This window comes from Thamnophis elegans, chromosome 15, assembly GCF_009769535.1.
Source record: "Thamnophis elegans isolate rThaEle1 chromosome 15, rThaEle1.pri, whole genome shotgun sequence".
Taxonomy (NCBI): Eukaryota; Metazoa; Chordata; class Lepidosauria; order Squamata; family Colubridae; genus Thamnophis; species Thamnophis elegans.
Window position 1 is genome coordinate 30,104,654 of NC_045555.1, and position 16,763 is coordinate 30,121,416.

General features: G+C 38.9%; 1 protein-coding gene across 4 annotated transcripts in view; it reads left to right on the forward strand.

The window, feature by feature from the left end:
* The window catches only part of GBF1 (golgi brefeldin A resistant guanine nucleotide exchange factor 1), a 173,611-nt gene that overhangs the window by 71,795 nt on the left and 85,053 nt on the right, over window positions 1–16,763 (forward strand). For 2 of the 4 annotated variants that reach the window (XM_032231642.1, XM_032231643.1), the window contains exons 10-17: window positions 4,462–4,679; window positions 5,802–5,970; window positions 6,153–6,364; window positions 6,517–6,615; window positions 7,011–7,205; window positions 9,723–9,903; window positions 10,584–10,721; window positions 11,213–11,298. In XM_032231642.1, coding sequence (XP_032087533.1) covers window positions 4,462–4,679; window positions 5,802–5,970; window positions 6,153–6,364; window positions 6,517–6,615; window positions 7,011–7,205; window positions 9,723–9,903; window positions 10,584–10,721; window positions 11,213–11,298 — 1,298 coding nt within the window. The remainder of the gene's footprint in view (window positions 1–4,461; window positions 4,680–5,801; window positions 5,971–6,152; window positions 6,365–6,516; window positions 6,616–7,010; window positions 7,206–9,722; window positions 9,904–10,583; window positions 10,722–11,212; window positions 11,299–16,763) is intronic. The other 2 variants (XM_032231645.1, XM_032231646.1) reach the window with 1 other exon arrangement.

A 16,763-nucleotide genomic window follows, 5' to 3' on the forward strand; every position in this document is an offset into this window, starting at 1 on the left:
TGGGAGTTCTCTACGCCAGATAAGGTCTGTGACTGTAAATCCTCCCTTGAAAGACTTTGCTGTATGTGAATGAGCAGAATTCACAATAAATTAATAAAAGGGGTTTTTGTCGGGCCAGAAGTTTGCTTCATGTTCTTGGGAAGCCTAGGTTAACAGAGGATATTGACAAATTACTCCTACTGTTAGGAAGGGATTTTCCCCCTTAATATCCAGAATGTGCTTTTGTCAGGATTCCAAGTAATACACCCATTGCAAGCAGAACTCTGAGGCAAGTTGGTTTCTCAAAGAACAGTTTTATTTGGAGATATGATCTTGGCATAAACTGGTGGAAAGCCAACTCTGAATGTTCCTGTGCTTTCTACCACATTAAAAAGTAAACTTTTCCTGGGGCAGAACCTGGATGCCGTGACGAGACGACGTGCGATCTCAAAGCTCTGAGATCGCACTCGATTCTTTTATTGCTGGGGGGTTCTAACGGACCTAAATCATCCCAAAGAGATGGTGAACAGGAAGATTACATCTTGCTGATCCCGGGGATATCGCAAAATCTCAGAGAGAAGCAGGTTTAAAGTCTTCGTCTGGCAGTAAAAATTCCAGTCTTTTAAGGCTGACAAAGTCAGGGCAATTTGAAGGAAAAGTTTTTTAGCTGGTAAGAAAATTTTATTGTTTAAAGAAAAACAGACTGCCTAAAATTTTTTAAAACTAATTTAAATTAAAGAACAGAAGAACTTAGCAGCAATTTTGATCTTTCTAATGGTTTTGGACAGTGGTTATCTTACTTTTTAAATGTTATTCACATGGATTGATTCTAAGTAAACCTTTTCAAATGGATAGATTACTTCAACATTTCTTCTGACTCTCTGTAAACTGGCTGTAAGCGAATTGACTACAATTAGACTGTTTACATCTTGACACTTTTATTGCTTGGATGTTCTGGCTTAAGATCTGATAAGATTGTACAGCTGTTCCCTTTGTAGTCTACTTTCACTTGCAAATGTTTCAGAGCTTTTAAGAAAAAATACAACTGCGTATAAACATGGCGTCTCTTCAAGCGTCCCTCCAAGCGATACTTTCAGCTTTGAAGAGGGTGTTTGATACAGAGGACAGAATTCAGAGAAAATTGGATTATTTGGTGTTTTTGACAACAAATTGTGAGGATCAAACACAAAATAAGACGGAAATTCAAAAAATTGAAATGGAAAACAGAGATAAAGAATTCGAGCTTGTTGATATTCGTAACAATTGGTTTATTTCTGAGGGAGGAAAGAATGGAATATTTGAAGAGGAGTTAAATGGAGAGAAAATTTACTTCAAAGGACAGGGCATAGAAGGAGAAGAAAATATCAAAGAATTTTGGGACTATGAAATACTATTTGTAAAACATTTGATACCATTCCCTAGAATTAAAGACAAGCTGATAAAGGAAACAAAAAGAGGGCGTCAACATTATATGAGAGATACCACAAACAAGAAGGTGCAAAGATTTCTTCATACGGACTCGTTCAAAAAGATGTTTGGAGAATTGGATCCACAAATGGCAGCAGATATAAGACTGTTCTGTTATTAGAGAGATACAGGTTGATAGAGGGAAGAGTATAATTCAAAATTAGCTAAACTTAGTCAAATCCATTGGTAATAGGTATAGTTAAATAAAAATTGATAATGATAGTAATGTATACAATGTTGAGCTGTTATGATAAGTAATAATTGGATATGAGAAGGGAAGGTTAGAAATGTTTTTGGACTATATATAAAGATTATTAATAACAATAATAATTATAATAAAAAACAAAACTATATACAGTTAAATTTTATCTAATGGGGGGAAATGCTATGATATAGGATATAGTTAAATAAAGAAAGGATAATGATAATAAATTATATACATGGAGGATTAGAAAACTTTGGTATTAAATATTATAGATGTTTAGCTAAAACAGGATATGAGGACTTAATGTTAATGGAGGATTTTATAAATAAGTAAATGAAATGCCAGCATGTGGTTATGGATTGAATCTTGGTATACTTAAGGATGAAGGATGTTTAAATAACTGTAGTCAAATAAAAGTGGAGGTATGATGATGTCAATATAGGAAATATTTGAGTTAAGATATTTGAATTAATATGAATTATATTTGATGACGGTGGAAGAGATGCACAAAAGCTTTTTGTAACCAGCTGATATACTTTTTACAATATATGTTTGTTTTGAAAATAAATAAATAAATAATTTTTTTTTTTTAAAAAGTAAAGTTTTCCTGTTTTCTCAAAACAATAAATCACATTGTCCAATCTGGATATTTGCTGGTTGCCTGGTTACGTCTCTCCTCCTACTCCTCTGGCCATCCAGCCATTGGAATGTCTCTGACACATCAAAGAGCTATTGTGTTTTGGCTACAAACCTCATCTATTGCTACCCCCCCCCACTTCAGTTCCAAGCTGTGTCAACCTGAAGCCATGTGAAAAGAAACCCCAGAAGGCAAAACCCCACTGAAAAGAAGGCATCCGCAGCCAGGTCAGCTTCAGGCTTGACACATTTTTTGCTGAAAGGAATGTATTATTTATGTATTAATTAAATTTCTATAGCTGCCTACCTCACAAATGTGACTCTGGGCAGTGTACAACAATTGAGTAAGATCAAATATAAAAACAGACAATATAAAATTCAGATTAAAGTAAAAATTATGAAAACATTATGGACCCAGAAGCAAACCGGTAATATAGCTTGCATAATAGAGGTGTAACATGGGCTGCTTGCATCACTATATTTTGTAATGGCTGAAGCTTCTGAATTCTCTTCAGGGGCAGCCTTACATAGATTGCATTGCAGTGCTCAAACCTGGAGGTGACAAGGACATGAGTGACTAAGCAGGTCCTGCCAATCCAGGAATGGTCACAAATGGAGCACAAGATAAAGGTGTGCAAAGGTGTTCTAGCCTTGACTGCCACTTGCTCCTTGAACAGGGCATGTGAGTATAGGGTGCACACATGACCTGTCTGGACAGTGCAAACCCATCCAGCACCAAAGATGACATAATTCTGGAACCAGTGGATTTCAAGTCTCAGGATTCAGTGAAGCCTGTTGTTCTCCATCCAGATCCTCATAGCCTCCAAACACAGGGATAAGACATTCACAGCATCACTTAATTCATCAGGGGCAGAGGTGTATTGGATATCATCAATATAGGAGTGAATTAGGGGGAGAGCAGAAAATATATTAAGATATGGCATTGGTTCTCATGGTACTCTTAACAGTTTATTGAAGACATTAACATCATTTGCCTGAGGATAGTTTTAGTTATAAAAACCAGAGAGAATAACTGTTATAAAAGTGAAACATTATAAAGCTACTTAAGGACAGATACATCTCATGTACATTAAATGTATATGAATCACTTTTGCCTCTATCCTTACAGCCTACACTTAACTAGCCTGTTTCCCTGAAAATAAGACCTCCCCAGATAATAAGCCCAATCGGGCTTTTGAGCAAATGCGCTAAAATAAGCCCTCCCCTCAAAATATTGCAACATAGCAGCAGCCATGAGGTGACCACACTCACTGCCTCCTGAACCTCAAAAATAATAAGACCTCTCTGAAAATAAGGCCAAATGCTTATTTTGGGGGTCAAAAGAAATTAAGACCCTGTTTTATTTTCGGGGAAATACGATATTTCTCTCACCAGATTAGACCTGAGGAATTGTGATTGTGATAATTTCAATATGTTTGGCCTTTATAATGTTGTCTTTAAAAGATGTATGACCTAACACAATAAATTGGCATAATAGTTTGGACTATAGAATAGAATGCTAGCCCTTAAACCAAACACATTTGTTTCCAGAATTCTATAGCAGTTTGAGGGATGCTGGAAAAAGACTTACCTACTCTCTGAGGCATCTTTTTGGCTTGCAGGATGGGCTCCTTAGATGCTTTATATCTGATTTACTACACAAGTTGTGAGCTTTTAAAAGAATGCACATGTAAATCAATATTTATGCAAGAACATATACAGACGTGGATATGAACTCTGTAAATATTCTAATCTAGAATTGACTAGAAATATTCTGTTTTCAGAATATTCAAAATATTCATTTTTCAGACAGTTGGAATTTTGTTCATGCAATATTTCTGGGGTCCAAATTTTATACTTCAGATAAATTTGTGAGTTTGAAAGTTATATGTTTGTAATTGGAAAACAGGAATTTCATGGCTTTTCTGTGAGGACTCTGGCTGTTGATATGTAAAGTCATTAACCTTGAGGTATGAATAAAATACCGTGAGGTCTTTTGTGAAGTGAATACAGTACGTTGTGTTTAATTAATTCCAGTGAGGTAGGCCACTGTTGGTTATATTATCTGAAATAATGGATAACAGTACATGTATACTAGATGCAAAAATAGAAAGAGGATACCATGTACCATAAATAAATATATGACTAATATTGCTGTTATTTGTTATTCACAGGTGAGGTCAATGTCACTGATGTATCTTCTCCAATTTCATCTGGAAATTCAGAAAATATATCTTCTATAGTTAGTCCTGTCACTGACAGTGGTTTAGAATTATCTTCCCAAATTTGCTCAAAGGATGATCTTACAGATTTACAACTTGTCAAATCTTTGGGAATCAATTCAACAATGCCCTTAAATGATTTTAGAGCCAGAGAGCAGTTAGAACTACAGGTATGAATTTCTTTTACAGCACAGTTCAGCAGACCAATGTACCAATGATAGTTATAAAAATGCTTTTATTTTATTCAGTTAGCCAATAATATAATTTTAAATGGCTTGATTTTAATTTTCCCTCCAAATCAAAAGGAAGAGTCCATTAAGAAATTAGCATGTAAAAAGTATGATTAAAATGAGCTATGGTGGTACAGTGGTTAGAATGGAGTACTGCAGGCTACTTTTACTGACTGCCAACTGCCTGCAGTTTGGCAGTTCGATTCTCACCAGCTCACGGTTAACTCAGCCTTCCATCCTTCCAAGGTCAGTAAAATGAGGACCCAAATTGTTGGGGGCAGTAGGCTGACTCTGTAAAGCGCTTAGAAAGGGCTGTAAAACAGTGTGAAGCGGTATATGTCTGAGTGCTATTGATATTGCTAAAAGAGGCTGAGACAAAAAAATAGGGTGATGGGTACACTGTATTTTCTGAGTAGCTCTGTAAATAGGTGTAAAGTTAATAAGATGAAGAATATTTTTCAGTGCGTATGAATTTGATTGCCAATCTACTTTTTATGAAACTTGCAAAACAATTATTACAATTAAAAATGGTAACGTGCTGTATTTCAAACGTTAATATCTGCTATCCATGAAGGTCTTCTCAAGCACAGTTTGCATTACCAAAATTACTTTTCATGAAGTTAGATAGCACTGACCTTACACTATTTGGATTGGTTTGGATTATGGATGTCACAATTCTTTTAAGTTGAAGAGCAATTTTACAGTGGGACAAATTGCCTTCATAAATTTTTGAATACAGTAGACATACTGGATGACTATGAAATATTTAAGAATACAATTTCCAGTTTTTCTTGTCTTTGGCAAGATTTGTGGAAATTGAAATTTAAACTTTGAAAAGGCTTTTACTGTTGAATATATTACTATTCTTGAAGTGTTAGAAATAGAAAATAATTTGCTGCTGTTGTAAGTGCAAGAGCTGAGTCATTTTAATTAAGAAGACTGATTTTTTTTCTTTTAGTGTATGGGTTTATTTATGTCAGTGAAGTAGTATACGGGATTACTTCGCCATGTAGCAATATTAGTCTGTGCTAATTTTCTGCCTTATTATCTTTGTGATTAAAGAATGAATGTCCTCAGAGGGAAAAGACTCCATCTGCCTCAGTAGAATCCATCCCAGATGTTCTTGAAGAGTGCACTTCTGTAACTGAACACTCAGATTCTGTTTCAATTCATGACATGGACTATGTTAATCCTCGAGGTGTACGATTTACTCAGTGTTCTCAAAAAGAGGGTGAGTGCATTGGAAAAATGTACTGTAATAGTAATTTCTGTTTTCTTTACATTCTATGTCTTTAAAAATATCCAAATACTATTAATTTGCCATTATCAAGAATAACATATCTCTGACTAATTGGAAGGATGCTGAGCAGGAGTGCTATAGTTGCAATGTTTTTGTATGTTCTCTCTTTCAAGGAACAACATTAGTCCCTTATGGATTACCATGTATTCGTGAACTACTGCGTTTCCTCATCTCCCTCACTAATCCACATGACCGACACAATTCTGAGGTGATGATCCACATGGGTCTACAGCTACTCACAGTTGCTCTTGAATTGACTTGCGTATCAAACTGCCCATCTCTCTTAGGACTTATAAAAGAAGAATTATGTCGGTATCTCTTTCAAGTAAGCATGAACATAATACCTCTCTCATCTTTAAAAATATGATATGTATGTTGAAGTCTTTTGGAATAATTATTTTCTACATGATTTTAGATTGGGATGGTGGAAAGAATAGATTTATATTCATTATCTTTGAACTTTTCATTCATTCCCAGTTATTGAACATGGAGCGGCTCAATTTATATTCAGCTTCCCTTAGGGTATGCTTCCTTTTATTTGAGAAAATGAGAGAGCACCTGAAGTTCCAACTGGAGGTGAGCCTCTTGAAGTATGTTACTTAATCTTTGGAAGAAATTATTCCCATTTGGGGGAAGGTCTGGTGACATTTTGAAAAAATATTCTATATCATTAAAATGCTCACTAGAGATGTTCATATTCTTGCATTTTTAAAATTGATTTTCTATTGAATACATTTCTTAGTGCTTAATAAACATTGTGTTGTCTTGCATTTTTGTGCTCTTATATTTTAATTATTCATTTATAATGATATATTTTTATATTCAAATTGTTTTGAAATTCCAATTGCAAAGTCTGAAAAGTAAGAGAGGAGACAAGAAAAAGAAACAATCACTTATAATATTCACCTGTGTTATAGATGAATCACATATATATATCCTATAAATTGAACTATCCTGTATCTTTCTGCCAGATGTATATCAAGAAACTGATGGAGATCATCACAATGGAAAGCCCCAAGATGATTTATGAAATGAAGGAGATGGCCCTGGAGGCTATCGTTCAGCTATGGAGGATTCCTAGCTTTGTAACTGAACTCTACATTAACTATGACTGTGACTACTACTGTGCTAATCTTTTTGAAGACCTCAGCAAACTGCTATCCAAGGTCCTGAAAAAGAATTTCTTCAGTGTTTTCTTTTCAGTACAATTACAAGCACAAAATAATAAACCGTGTGTATTTTGCAAGGAAAACCTAGAAAACTTCTCCAAAGACTGCAGAAGTTCCCAATTTGACTCCCAAATCTCTCAAAGTTGTACCCTCCTTTCTCATGCCTCATTGAATTGCTATAAAGGGGAAATTCACTGTATAATCAGATCAGAGCTTTTAAGTACCCTAGAAGTGCTTCAGAATATCACCTAAAGTTACTAGTACAAGCTTTTTAAAATCTTTACTATAGGTGGGAATATTTTCTGAAGAGAAATTCATTTGGAAGGGCTATTTTTAGTCCTGTACCTTTTCCTCAGAAAAATGCCTCATACTGTAATCAGGCTTTAAAACTTAACCATGATTGTTGGTGGAAATATTTTGAAAATCTAATTGCAGAAATATGTGCTTGAGTTAAGCCTATTTTACGTGGGAGAGAAAATAAATGTTAGGTTTGTGTATATAAAAATCATTTTGGACTGTGATTCTGTGGACTGTCATGCTGTTTCTAGAATACTTTCTTTAAAGTCAGTTTGATACCGAGGATAAAATATCCCTATCTTATTCTTGGTTAGGTCTATGCTATTTAGTAAATTATTATGAAAAAACAAAGAATCTCTGAGAGACTAAGGGGAAACAGGTTTTGTTAAATTCAGTCAGGCTAGAAGTTAATGAAATAAGAGGGATTGTTAAGTATGATGGGGAATTTGCAGAAAAATATTTATTTGCCTCTCTCCTTAATACAGAATATGTTGAAAAGGTGCCTGAGCCATTATGATTTTCTTAGGGAGGAAATCAGAACCAAGAAAAATTGAGGAACAAGAGAAGAATCATCAAAATTTGATGCTATCTACATAAGAGTTCTTAAAGAATTGAAATGTGAAAATATTTTAACTCACTAGCAAAAATGTGTAACTAGTCATTCACATCATACTTAATATCAGGAATTTGGAAAATAGTGTTATACCAGTTTTTAAAAGTGATATGGGGAGATCCAAGAAATGTCCAAATTATGCAACTAATGCATGGATAGCAATAGCAATAGCACTTAGACTTATATATCACTTCATAGTGCTTGTACAGCCGTCTTTAAGTGGTTTACAGATTCAGCATCTTGCCCCCAACAATCTGGGTCCTCATTTTACCCACCTCGGAAGGAAGGCTGAGTCAATCTTGAGTCGGTGAGATTTGAACTGCCAAACTGCAGCTAGCAGTTAGCTGAAGTAGCTGCAGTGCTGCACTCTAACCACTGTGCCACCTTGGATACCCAGTGAATGGGGCATTTCAACCACATTTCTACTCGGTGTTAGGATGGGCCAGGAGCTGAGGTGGTGCAGTGGTTAGGGTGAGGTACTGCAGGCCACTTCAGCTGACTGTTATCTGCAGTTCAGCGGTTCTAATCTCGTGGCACGACATAACCGCGAAAGTCAAAAGCGCGCCGACAACACCGCGGTGCTAAAACCACGAAAGTCAAAAGCGCGCGACAACAGCGCGCCGACAGAAGTGCGATTTAACTTAAGGTAAGGTTTAGGGTTAGGTTTAGGGTTAGGTTTAGGGTTAGGTTTAGTTAGGTTTAGGGTTAGTGTTAAGGGTTATTTTTAGGGTTATGTTACAGCAGGCTTCTGTCGGCGCGCTGTTGTCGGCGCGCTGTTGTCACGCGTTTTTGACGGCGCAGTTTTGTCACCGCGCTTTAGTGACACGCGCTTTAGTCGACCGCGGTTTTGTGGTGGAACCTCTAATCTCACCGGCTCAAGGTTGACTCAGCCTTCCATCCTTCCGAGGTGGGTGAAATGAGGACCCAGACTGTGGGGGCGATATGCTGACTCTGTAAACCGCTTAGAGAGGGCTGAAAGCCATATGAAGCGGTATATAAGTCTAACTGCTATTGCTATTGCTATCTTATAATTCTGTAATTCACGACTTAAAATTGATTGATTAAGACATAAGGCTTGGGGTGAACCAGTGGGAGTGTGCAAAGGCCTGTAGGGATCCAAGAGGTAGAATGTGAAGGGAGAGTTGTTTTTGGAGGACTGGGACAGGCCCACCCCTGAGGCACCCTGTGCTCCACTTAACAACCTGCTTTGGTAAGAAGAGGATTGGGGATTGTTAGTCAGATATTTCACTTAACAATCATCATGACATGCAACTGTAATAGGCAGCTCTATTGTGGTTGTATCTTGAGGTCTACCTGTATTTCAGATGTTTTCTACTAAGAATATTAATGTAAATAGTTCAGCAAGCATATATTCCCCCATGAAATATGTAAAATCTTTTGAGTAGAAATGTAGCTTTATATACTAAGTCAACAACATTTAACATAAAGGAAAACTAATATTTTGTGGGGACTTAGGTTTAAAGTATTTAATAAGTTATGAAGGCTTGCATAGCTGTGTAGAGAACTATGGTAAGTTAAATAGAAGTTGTATTTAAGTTTCCTTACGTAGTTGGATATAGCCTTAATTATGTTTGATTTTTCAGAATGCTTTTCCTGTTTCTGGACAACTGTACACTACTCATTTGCTGTCACTTGAAGCACTGTTGACAGTGACTGATCAAATTGAAGCACGGTGCCAAGCCAAAGTACTCAGAGGCATATATCAGCAAGAGAAAGAAATACTAAAACCAAATACAGAAATTGCCAATATCATTAGAGAAGCAAGTAAGAATTATTTATTTGATATTTCTTCTTAAGTAGATAGTGACATTTGCCATTCTTGAGCCTATTTCAGGCAACAATTCTTCTGTTCCATGTTTTATTTTAACAAACAATTATGTCTGTGATACCTTAAACCTGGGATGGTGAACCTATGGCACGTATGCCACAGGTGACACGCGGAGCCATTTGTCAGGGCATGCGAGGCGTTGCCCTGTCAGCAGGCCAGCACATATGCGCGCACTGGCCAGCCGAGTTCAGCATTTTTAAAAGCCATTTTGGCTCTCCCACGCTCCAGAGGCTTTATAAAAGCCTGGGGAAGGCGAAAAGAGCCCCCCTGCCCCCCCGCGGAAATCCTATGGGCAAACCGGCCCTATGGGCAAACCGGAAGTTCGGGAACGGACTTCCGGTTTGCTCGTAGGGCAATTTAAGCCCTCCGGAGGCTTCAGGGACTGACTAAAAACCACCCTACAAGTGACTTCCAGTTTTCAGGGAAGCCTCCTGAAGGTCCCTGAAGCCCCCAGATGGCTTCCGGGGAGGGCAGGGGCTGTTTTCGCCCTCCCCAGACTCCTATGGTTTTAGTTTTAGTTTTGTTTTATGCGTTGCAAGCCACTGAGAATGATAAAAATATGTGGCCTACAAAAACAAATGATAAATAGATAGACAAATATTCTTTTACCCTATAGTTACTGAAGAATTGCAAACAAAACTTAAATCATCCACTGCAGAATTACCGGAGACACGTTCATCGAGTAAGGACTGCTTGGTGACCTCCCACTTGAAACAGCAAGACTGTCTGAATTCAGATATGGAAAATGATACAGGTAAATCTGATTTTTAGTTTAGTAGTGGTAGCCTGGAACAGTGAAGCATATAAATAATATGGACTTGGTTTTGTGGTACACCATTCTATTTGGCTGTGAACAAGACTGTGAATGATTGGGGATCTTTTAATATATTAATATGGTATATATGTGTGTATTATTTGGTGTTTTATCCCATACATAGGATACAGTAGGATACTGCTATATACCCCTTTCCTCCTCTTTTCAGTGGTTGAGACTTCATTGTGTTTCTACTGCAAAATTCTAGCAAGATTTTTTAAAAATTGTTCTTCCTCTATTGTAATATATATAACTGAATCCAAAGGTCCTCTTTTTTTGTTAACTAATAAACTCTGTCAGAATTGTGGCTGATAAAGAAGAGCAGTACTGCTTGCTTGTGAAATTGAAAAGTTGTTTTAATTGATTATAATCAGCAATGCTAGTTGTTTGAAAGGCTCTTCTGTAAAAGCAACCAATTGATATTTTTGCAGAAAAGGTCATCCCAAGAAAGCCTACTCGATTTTCCTGCTTCTTACCAAAAACACAAGAACTGATAATGATTAAGAATAAAAAAAAGGTATGGAATGTTGTTTCCAAAGCATCTATAATATGTGGCCATTATGCATACAGTAAAGATGTGGGTTCATTCTTAAGTACAGTAGTAGATATAGGCATAAAACAAGAAAGTGGGGGGAATCAGATTTGAATATGCTATTCTAAAGTGAACTTTAAATGCTTCTATTAGCACTTGAATATATAGAAATAAAAGGATCCAAATAAATGCAAGAATCTCTTATAGGTGAGAAGTATCAGGAAAAAAACTGAATTGGGGATTTACAAAGGCAATGGAAATGTTGTTAAAACATTTAGAACTAATTATCTTCAGTGCTGAAAACAACTTGCAAAAACATTAAAATACAAGCATTAAATAAGAAAATAAAATTGCATAACAATGACTAAAACATTTTATTTAGTAATTTCTTAGATTTGTATCTCACAATCTATGTAAGAGCTCAGAGTGTTGCTTTTTTGTAATGGAACATGGGAAAACCTTGGGAGACAGTTCGGACAGATGCTATTTAGACAGCAATCTCTATGATAAGAGGGGGCATAGCCCATACCTGGAAACAGGGCACAGCAAGGGGCTCAAATGGGAGCCTCCTTAGTTTTTTGGGCTGTAAATAAGATAATTATTTGTACTTTCAGACTTACAAGATTCTGTTAATGTAGCTCTACAGTAAAGTAGCAATAAATATTTCTAGCTCAGGATTGAAATGAACCTTTGGTGCTCTTTGAACTTGGTTGCTTCCTTGCAGATGTTTCATTACCCAAAGTAGGCAACATGATCACTTATGTTTGGGTAATGTTACCTAGTTAGGAAAATGAAAAAGCTCAGAAACCCCCACTGACACTAAAGCAGAATTAGGATATTTATTAATTTAATTAATTTACTGGTTGTGTTTCCTGTCTAATCCATATGCTAAGGCTGAAACTCCTCCATTTTTTCTGCACAATAACTCTTGAGTCAGAAGAGTCATGCTTTTAGCTTCCATGCTTAAGAATAGACATTAACCTTGTTTTGTGCAGACCCCAGTGTGCATATGTATCACCTCTCTTGCGGGAGCTGCATTGGCTGCTGATTTGCTTCCAGGTGCAATTCAAGATGCTGGTTGTCACCTTTAAAGCCCTTCATGGCCTGGGACCAGGTTATCTGAGGGACCGTCTCTTGCTGGTCACATCTACCCGACCCATCAGAGCTGGGAGGCAGGGAATGTTGTGGGCCCCATCCCCGAGGGAGATACACCTGATGGGACCCAGAAGAAGGGCCTTCTCTGTGGTGGCTCCGTCTCTGGAACATCATTCCCCCAGAGATTAGAATGGCCCCCACTCCAGAAGGCGCTTGTCAGGTGTGCCTCCTTCAAAATTCAAGAAAGGAAACCCCCAACTCCATTGATTTAGAGGGAAATTACTTTTACTGCATATGAAGTGAAAACAGCGAAAGTGAAGCAAGATCTGAGGCAAAAAGGCACGAACTTGTACATTTCAAATGTTTGCCCATATCCCTTCCCCCATTACCCCGGCCTAAATGTCCAATCTCCAAGCCCCAAGGGTATCATGTGGGGTGCATCTTCGGGTGGTCTCATACCGGCTGGTATGCAGAGACAGTTGGCCTTGACCAAACCCAAACACGAGTCTTCAGCAGGCGCAGAATATGGTGAGAACAAAACTCCCTCTTTCGAGATGTTTCCACCAGCACAATTCCCCTCCCAAATACCATGAGCCCCCTCCGTCCCCATTACTATGGCAGCCGATAGCAAGCAAGCTATTTAGAGGCTGACAGCGCTGAAGACCTGGTTCTGCCAGCTGGCCTGTGGAACCCAGAATGTGATGGAACCCAGTAAATGGCTCGTGTGATCTGCCTGTCACTGGGTGAGGGGTGATATTATTATATTAATTTATTTTATTCATTTTTATTAGTTTTATTGTTTTAAATGAGGTTTTATATTCTGTAAACCGCCTTGAGTCACCATGTGTGAATAGGCGGCGATATAAATTCAATAAATAAATAAAAATAAACAAACCTGAGTCTATGCAGTTCTCCTGTAGTACCTTAATCATACACTGCACTGATTTTAGGTACCCGTGACTTACAGGTAATTTTAGATTTAACTACAATAGGGGCCAGAAAATTTCTTGTTAAGTAGTGCAGTCATTAAGTGAGGCATTACATGACCATCACATTTTACCACCATTTTTGCCATGGTTATCAAATCAACATGGTCATTGAGCAAGACGTCAGGTGACTGTGACACTTCCTCTGCTGGCTTCTCCATTGACTTTGTTTGTAAGAAGACAGCTGGACAGGTTGCAAATTTATTTATTTATATTTTGTATTTAAGTTCTCATCTTCCTCAGAGATCACATGACTGCAGGATGCTATAACTGTCATAAATATGCAACACCCTATATCGAGATCCACACCCTATATCCGGGATGGCGAATCTATGGCACACGGGTTAGTACTCCGGAGGCTTCAGGGAAGCCTCCTGAAGGTCCCTGAAGCCTTTGGAGGGCTTAAACCGACTCTACGAGCAAACCGGAAGTGACTTCCAGTTTGCTCATAGGGTCGTTTTTTGCCCTCTGGAGGCTTCAGGGACGCCTTCTGAAGGTCCATGAAGCCTCCGGAGGGCCTCCAGAGGGGCAGGGGAGGCTGTTTTCGCCCTCCCCAAGCTCTTATAAAGCCTCTGGAGCCTGGGGAGGATGAAAAAAGCATGCAAAAAATGGGGGGGGGGAGCGCCTCTCATGCGTGCATGCGCACTTGAGTGGGTGTGTCGCGTGTTGCATTATGGGTGCAGCACACCCACACACGATCCCCCTGCCTTCCCCCCACTTATGGCATGTGAGCCAAAAAAGGTTCGCCATTGCTGCCCTATATCAAGGTGTGCATAATTATTAGGCAGCTTCTTTTCCTCAGGCAAAGTGGGCCAAAAAAGAGATTTAACTGATTCTAAAAAGTCAAAAATTGTAAAAAGTCTTTCAGAAGGATGCAGCCCTCTTGAAATTGCTAAGATATTGGGGTGTGACCACAGAACCATCAAATGTTTTGTTGCAAATAGTCAACAAGGTCACAAGAAATGTGTTGAGAAAAAAAGATGCACATTAACTGCCAATGATTTGAGAAGAACCAAATGCTACCAAGTGCATGCTACCAGGAACTCATTATCCTCCAGTGCTCTCATATTTCAGAACTGCAACCTACCTGGAATGCCCAGAAGTACATGTGCTCAGAGACATGGCCAAAGTAAGGAAGGCTGAAACCCGACCACCACTGAACAGGACACACATAATTTGAAATGACAAGACTGGGCGAAGAAATATCTGAAGAGAGATTTGTCAAAGGTTTTATGGATTGATGAGATGAGAGTGACTCTTGACCAGTGGTGGGATTCAAAATTTTTTACTATCAGTTCTATGGGCGTGGGTTGGTGGGCGTGGCAAGAGAAAGTTACTGCAAAATCCCCATTTCCTCCCGATCAGCTGGGATTTGGAAGGCAGAGAATAGAGAGGGCGGTCCAGTCAGAGGTGGTATTTACTGGTTCTCCCAACTACTCAAAATTTTCTCCAGAACAGGTCAGAACCTGCTGAATACCACCTCTTCTCTTGATGGACCAGATGGATGGGCCTGTGGCTGGATCAGTAATGGGCACAGTGTTCCACTTATTTATTTGTTTGTTTGTTTGTTTGTTTGTTTGTTTGTCTTGTATGCCGCCCACTCCCGGAGGACTCCGGGCGGCTCACAAAAGACAAGGGAAAGGGGGGAACAAGACAAAGACAACATATTAAAAACAAAACCAACATTCACAATTTCTATGGAGGTAGATGCTTCTCAGCTCCCCCCAGCCTGCTGGAACAGCCAGGACTTGGTGGCTTTGCGGAAGGCCGGGAGGGTAGTAAGGATCCGGATCTCAACAGGGAGCTCGTTCCAGAGGGCCAGAGCTGCAACAGAGAAGGCTCTCCCCCGGGGAGTCGCCAGCCGACATTGGCTGGCAGATGGAATCCGGAGGAGACCCAACCTGTGCGATCTAATTGGTCTGAGAGAGGTAATCGGCAGGAGGCGGTCTCTCAGGTACCCAGGTCCGATGCCATGTAGGGCTTTATAGGTAGCGACCAGCACCTTGAAGCGGATTCGGAGACTAATAGGTAGCCAGTGCAGCTCGCGGAGGATAGGTGTAACGTGGGTGTACCTTGGTGCACCCACAATCGCTCGCGCGGCTGCATTCTGGACTAATTGGAGTCTTCGAACACTCTTCAAGGGCAGCCCCATGTAGAGCGCATTACAATAATCCAGTCTTGAGGTCACAAGGGCGTGAGTGACTGTCTGAAGGGCCTCCCGGTCCAGGTAGGGTCGCAATTGGTGCACCAGGCGAACCTGGGCAAAGGTCCCCCTGGTCACAGCTGACAGATGGTGTTCTAGAGTCAGCTGTGGGTCCAGGAGGACTCCCAAATTGCGAACCCTCTCTGAGGGGCGTATAATTTCGCCCCCCAGCCTGAGAGATGGAACAGTTGGACAATCTTTGGGAGGGACTCAAGATGCCAGCAAGATGGTGGAGGGGTACTGGTATGGGCTGGTATTATTAAATATGAACTAGTTGGACCTTTCTGGGTTGAAGATGGACTCAAAGTCAATTCCCAAACCTATTGCCAGTTTTTAGAAGACACTTTCTTCAAGCAGTGGTACAGGAAAAAGTCTGCATCTTTCAAGAAGATCATGATTTTTATGCAAGATAATGCTCCATCGCAGATATCAAAGTATCCACTGTGTGGCTAGCCAGTAAAGGCCTTAAAAATGAAAGAACAATGACATGGCCTCCTTCTTTACCTGACCTACACCTTATTGAGAACTTGTGGGCCTTTCTTAAATGGGAGATTCACAGTGAAGGAAAATAGTCGACCTCTCTGAAGAGTGTCTGGGAGGCTGTGGTTGCTGCTGCACAAAAAGTTGATCGTCAACAGATCAAGAAACTGACACACTCCATGAATGGAAATCATATGACTGTTACTGAAAAGAAGGGTGGCTATATTGGTTCACTGATTTTTTTTTGAAATGTCAGAAATGTTTATTTGTACATTTTGAGTTGTTTATTATTCTCACTTTAACAGATGAAAATAAATGAGTGAGATGGGAAATCTTTCATTTAGTTGCATAATACTTCTGCACACTAATAATTGCCCAATAATTGTGCACACATAGATATTCTCCTAAGAAAGCCAAAACCTCACTTTTACTTTCTTAAATATTCAAGTTTGAAGTTTAATAACATTTTGCATTGACTGAGAGCACTGCAATTGTCCAATAATAATATTAATCCTTCAAAATACGAGTTGCTTAATAATTGTGCATGCAGTTTAGAAATTTAGTGTAAGTGTGGGCATTGACCATTTTTTTTATTAGCATTATATTTTAAATCGTTGCTACTAAGCAAAAAATGACTGTATTGAATTTTACTAATATAAAACTTAATTGTGTGGAATAAGGTGTAA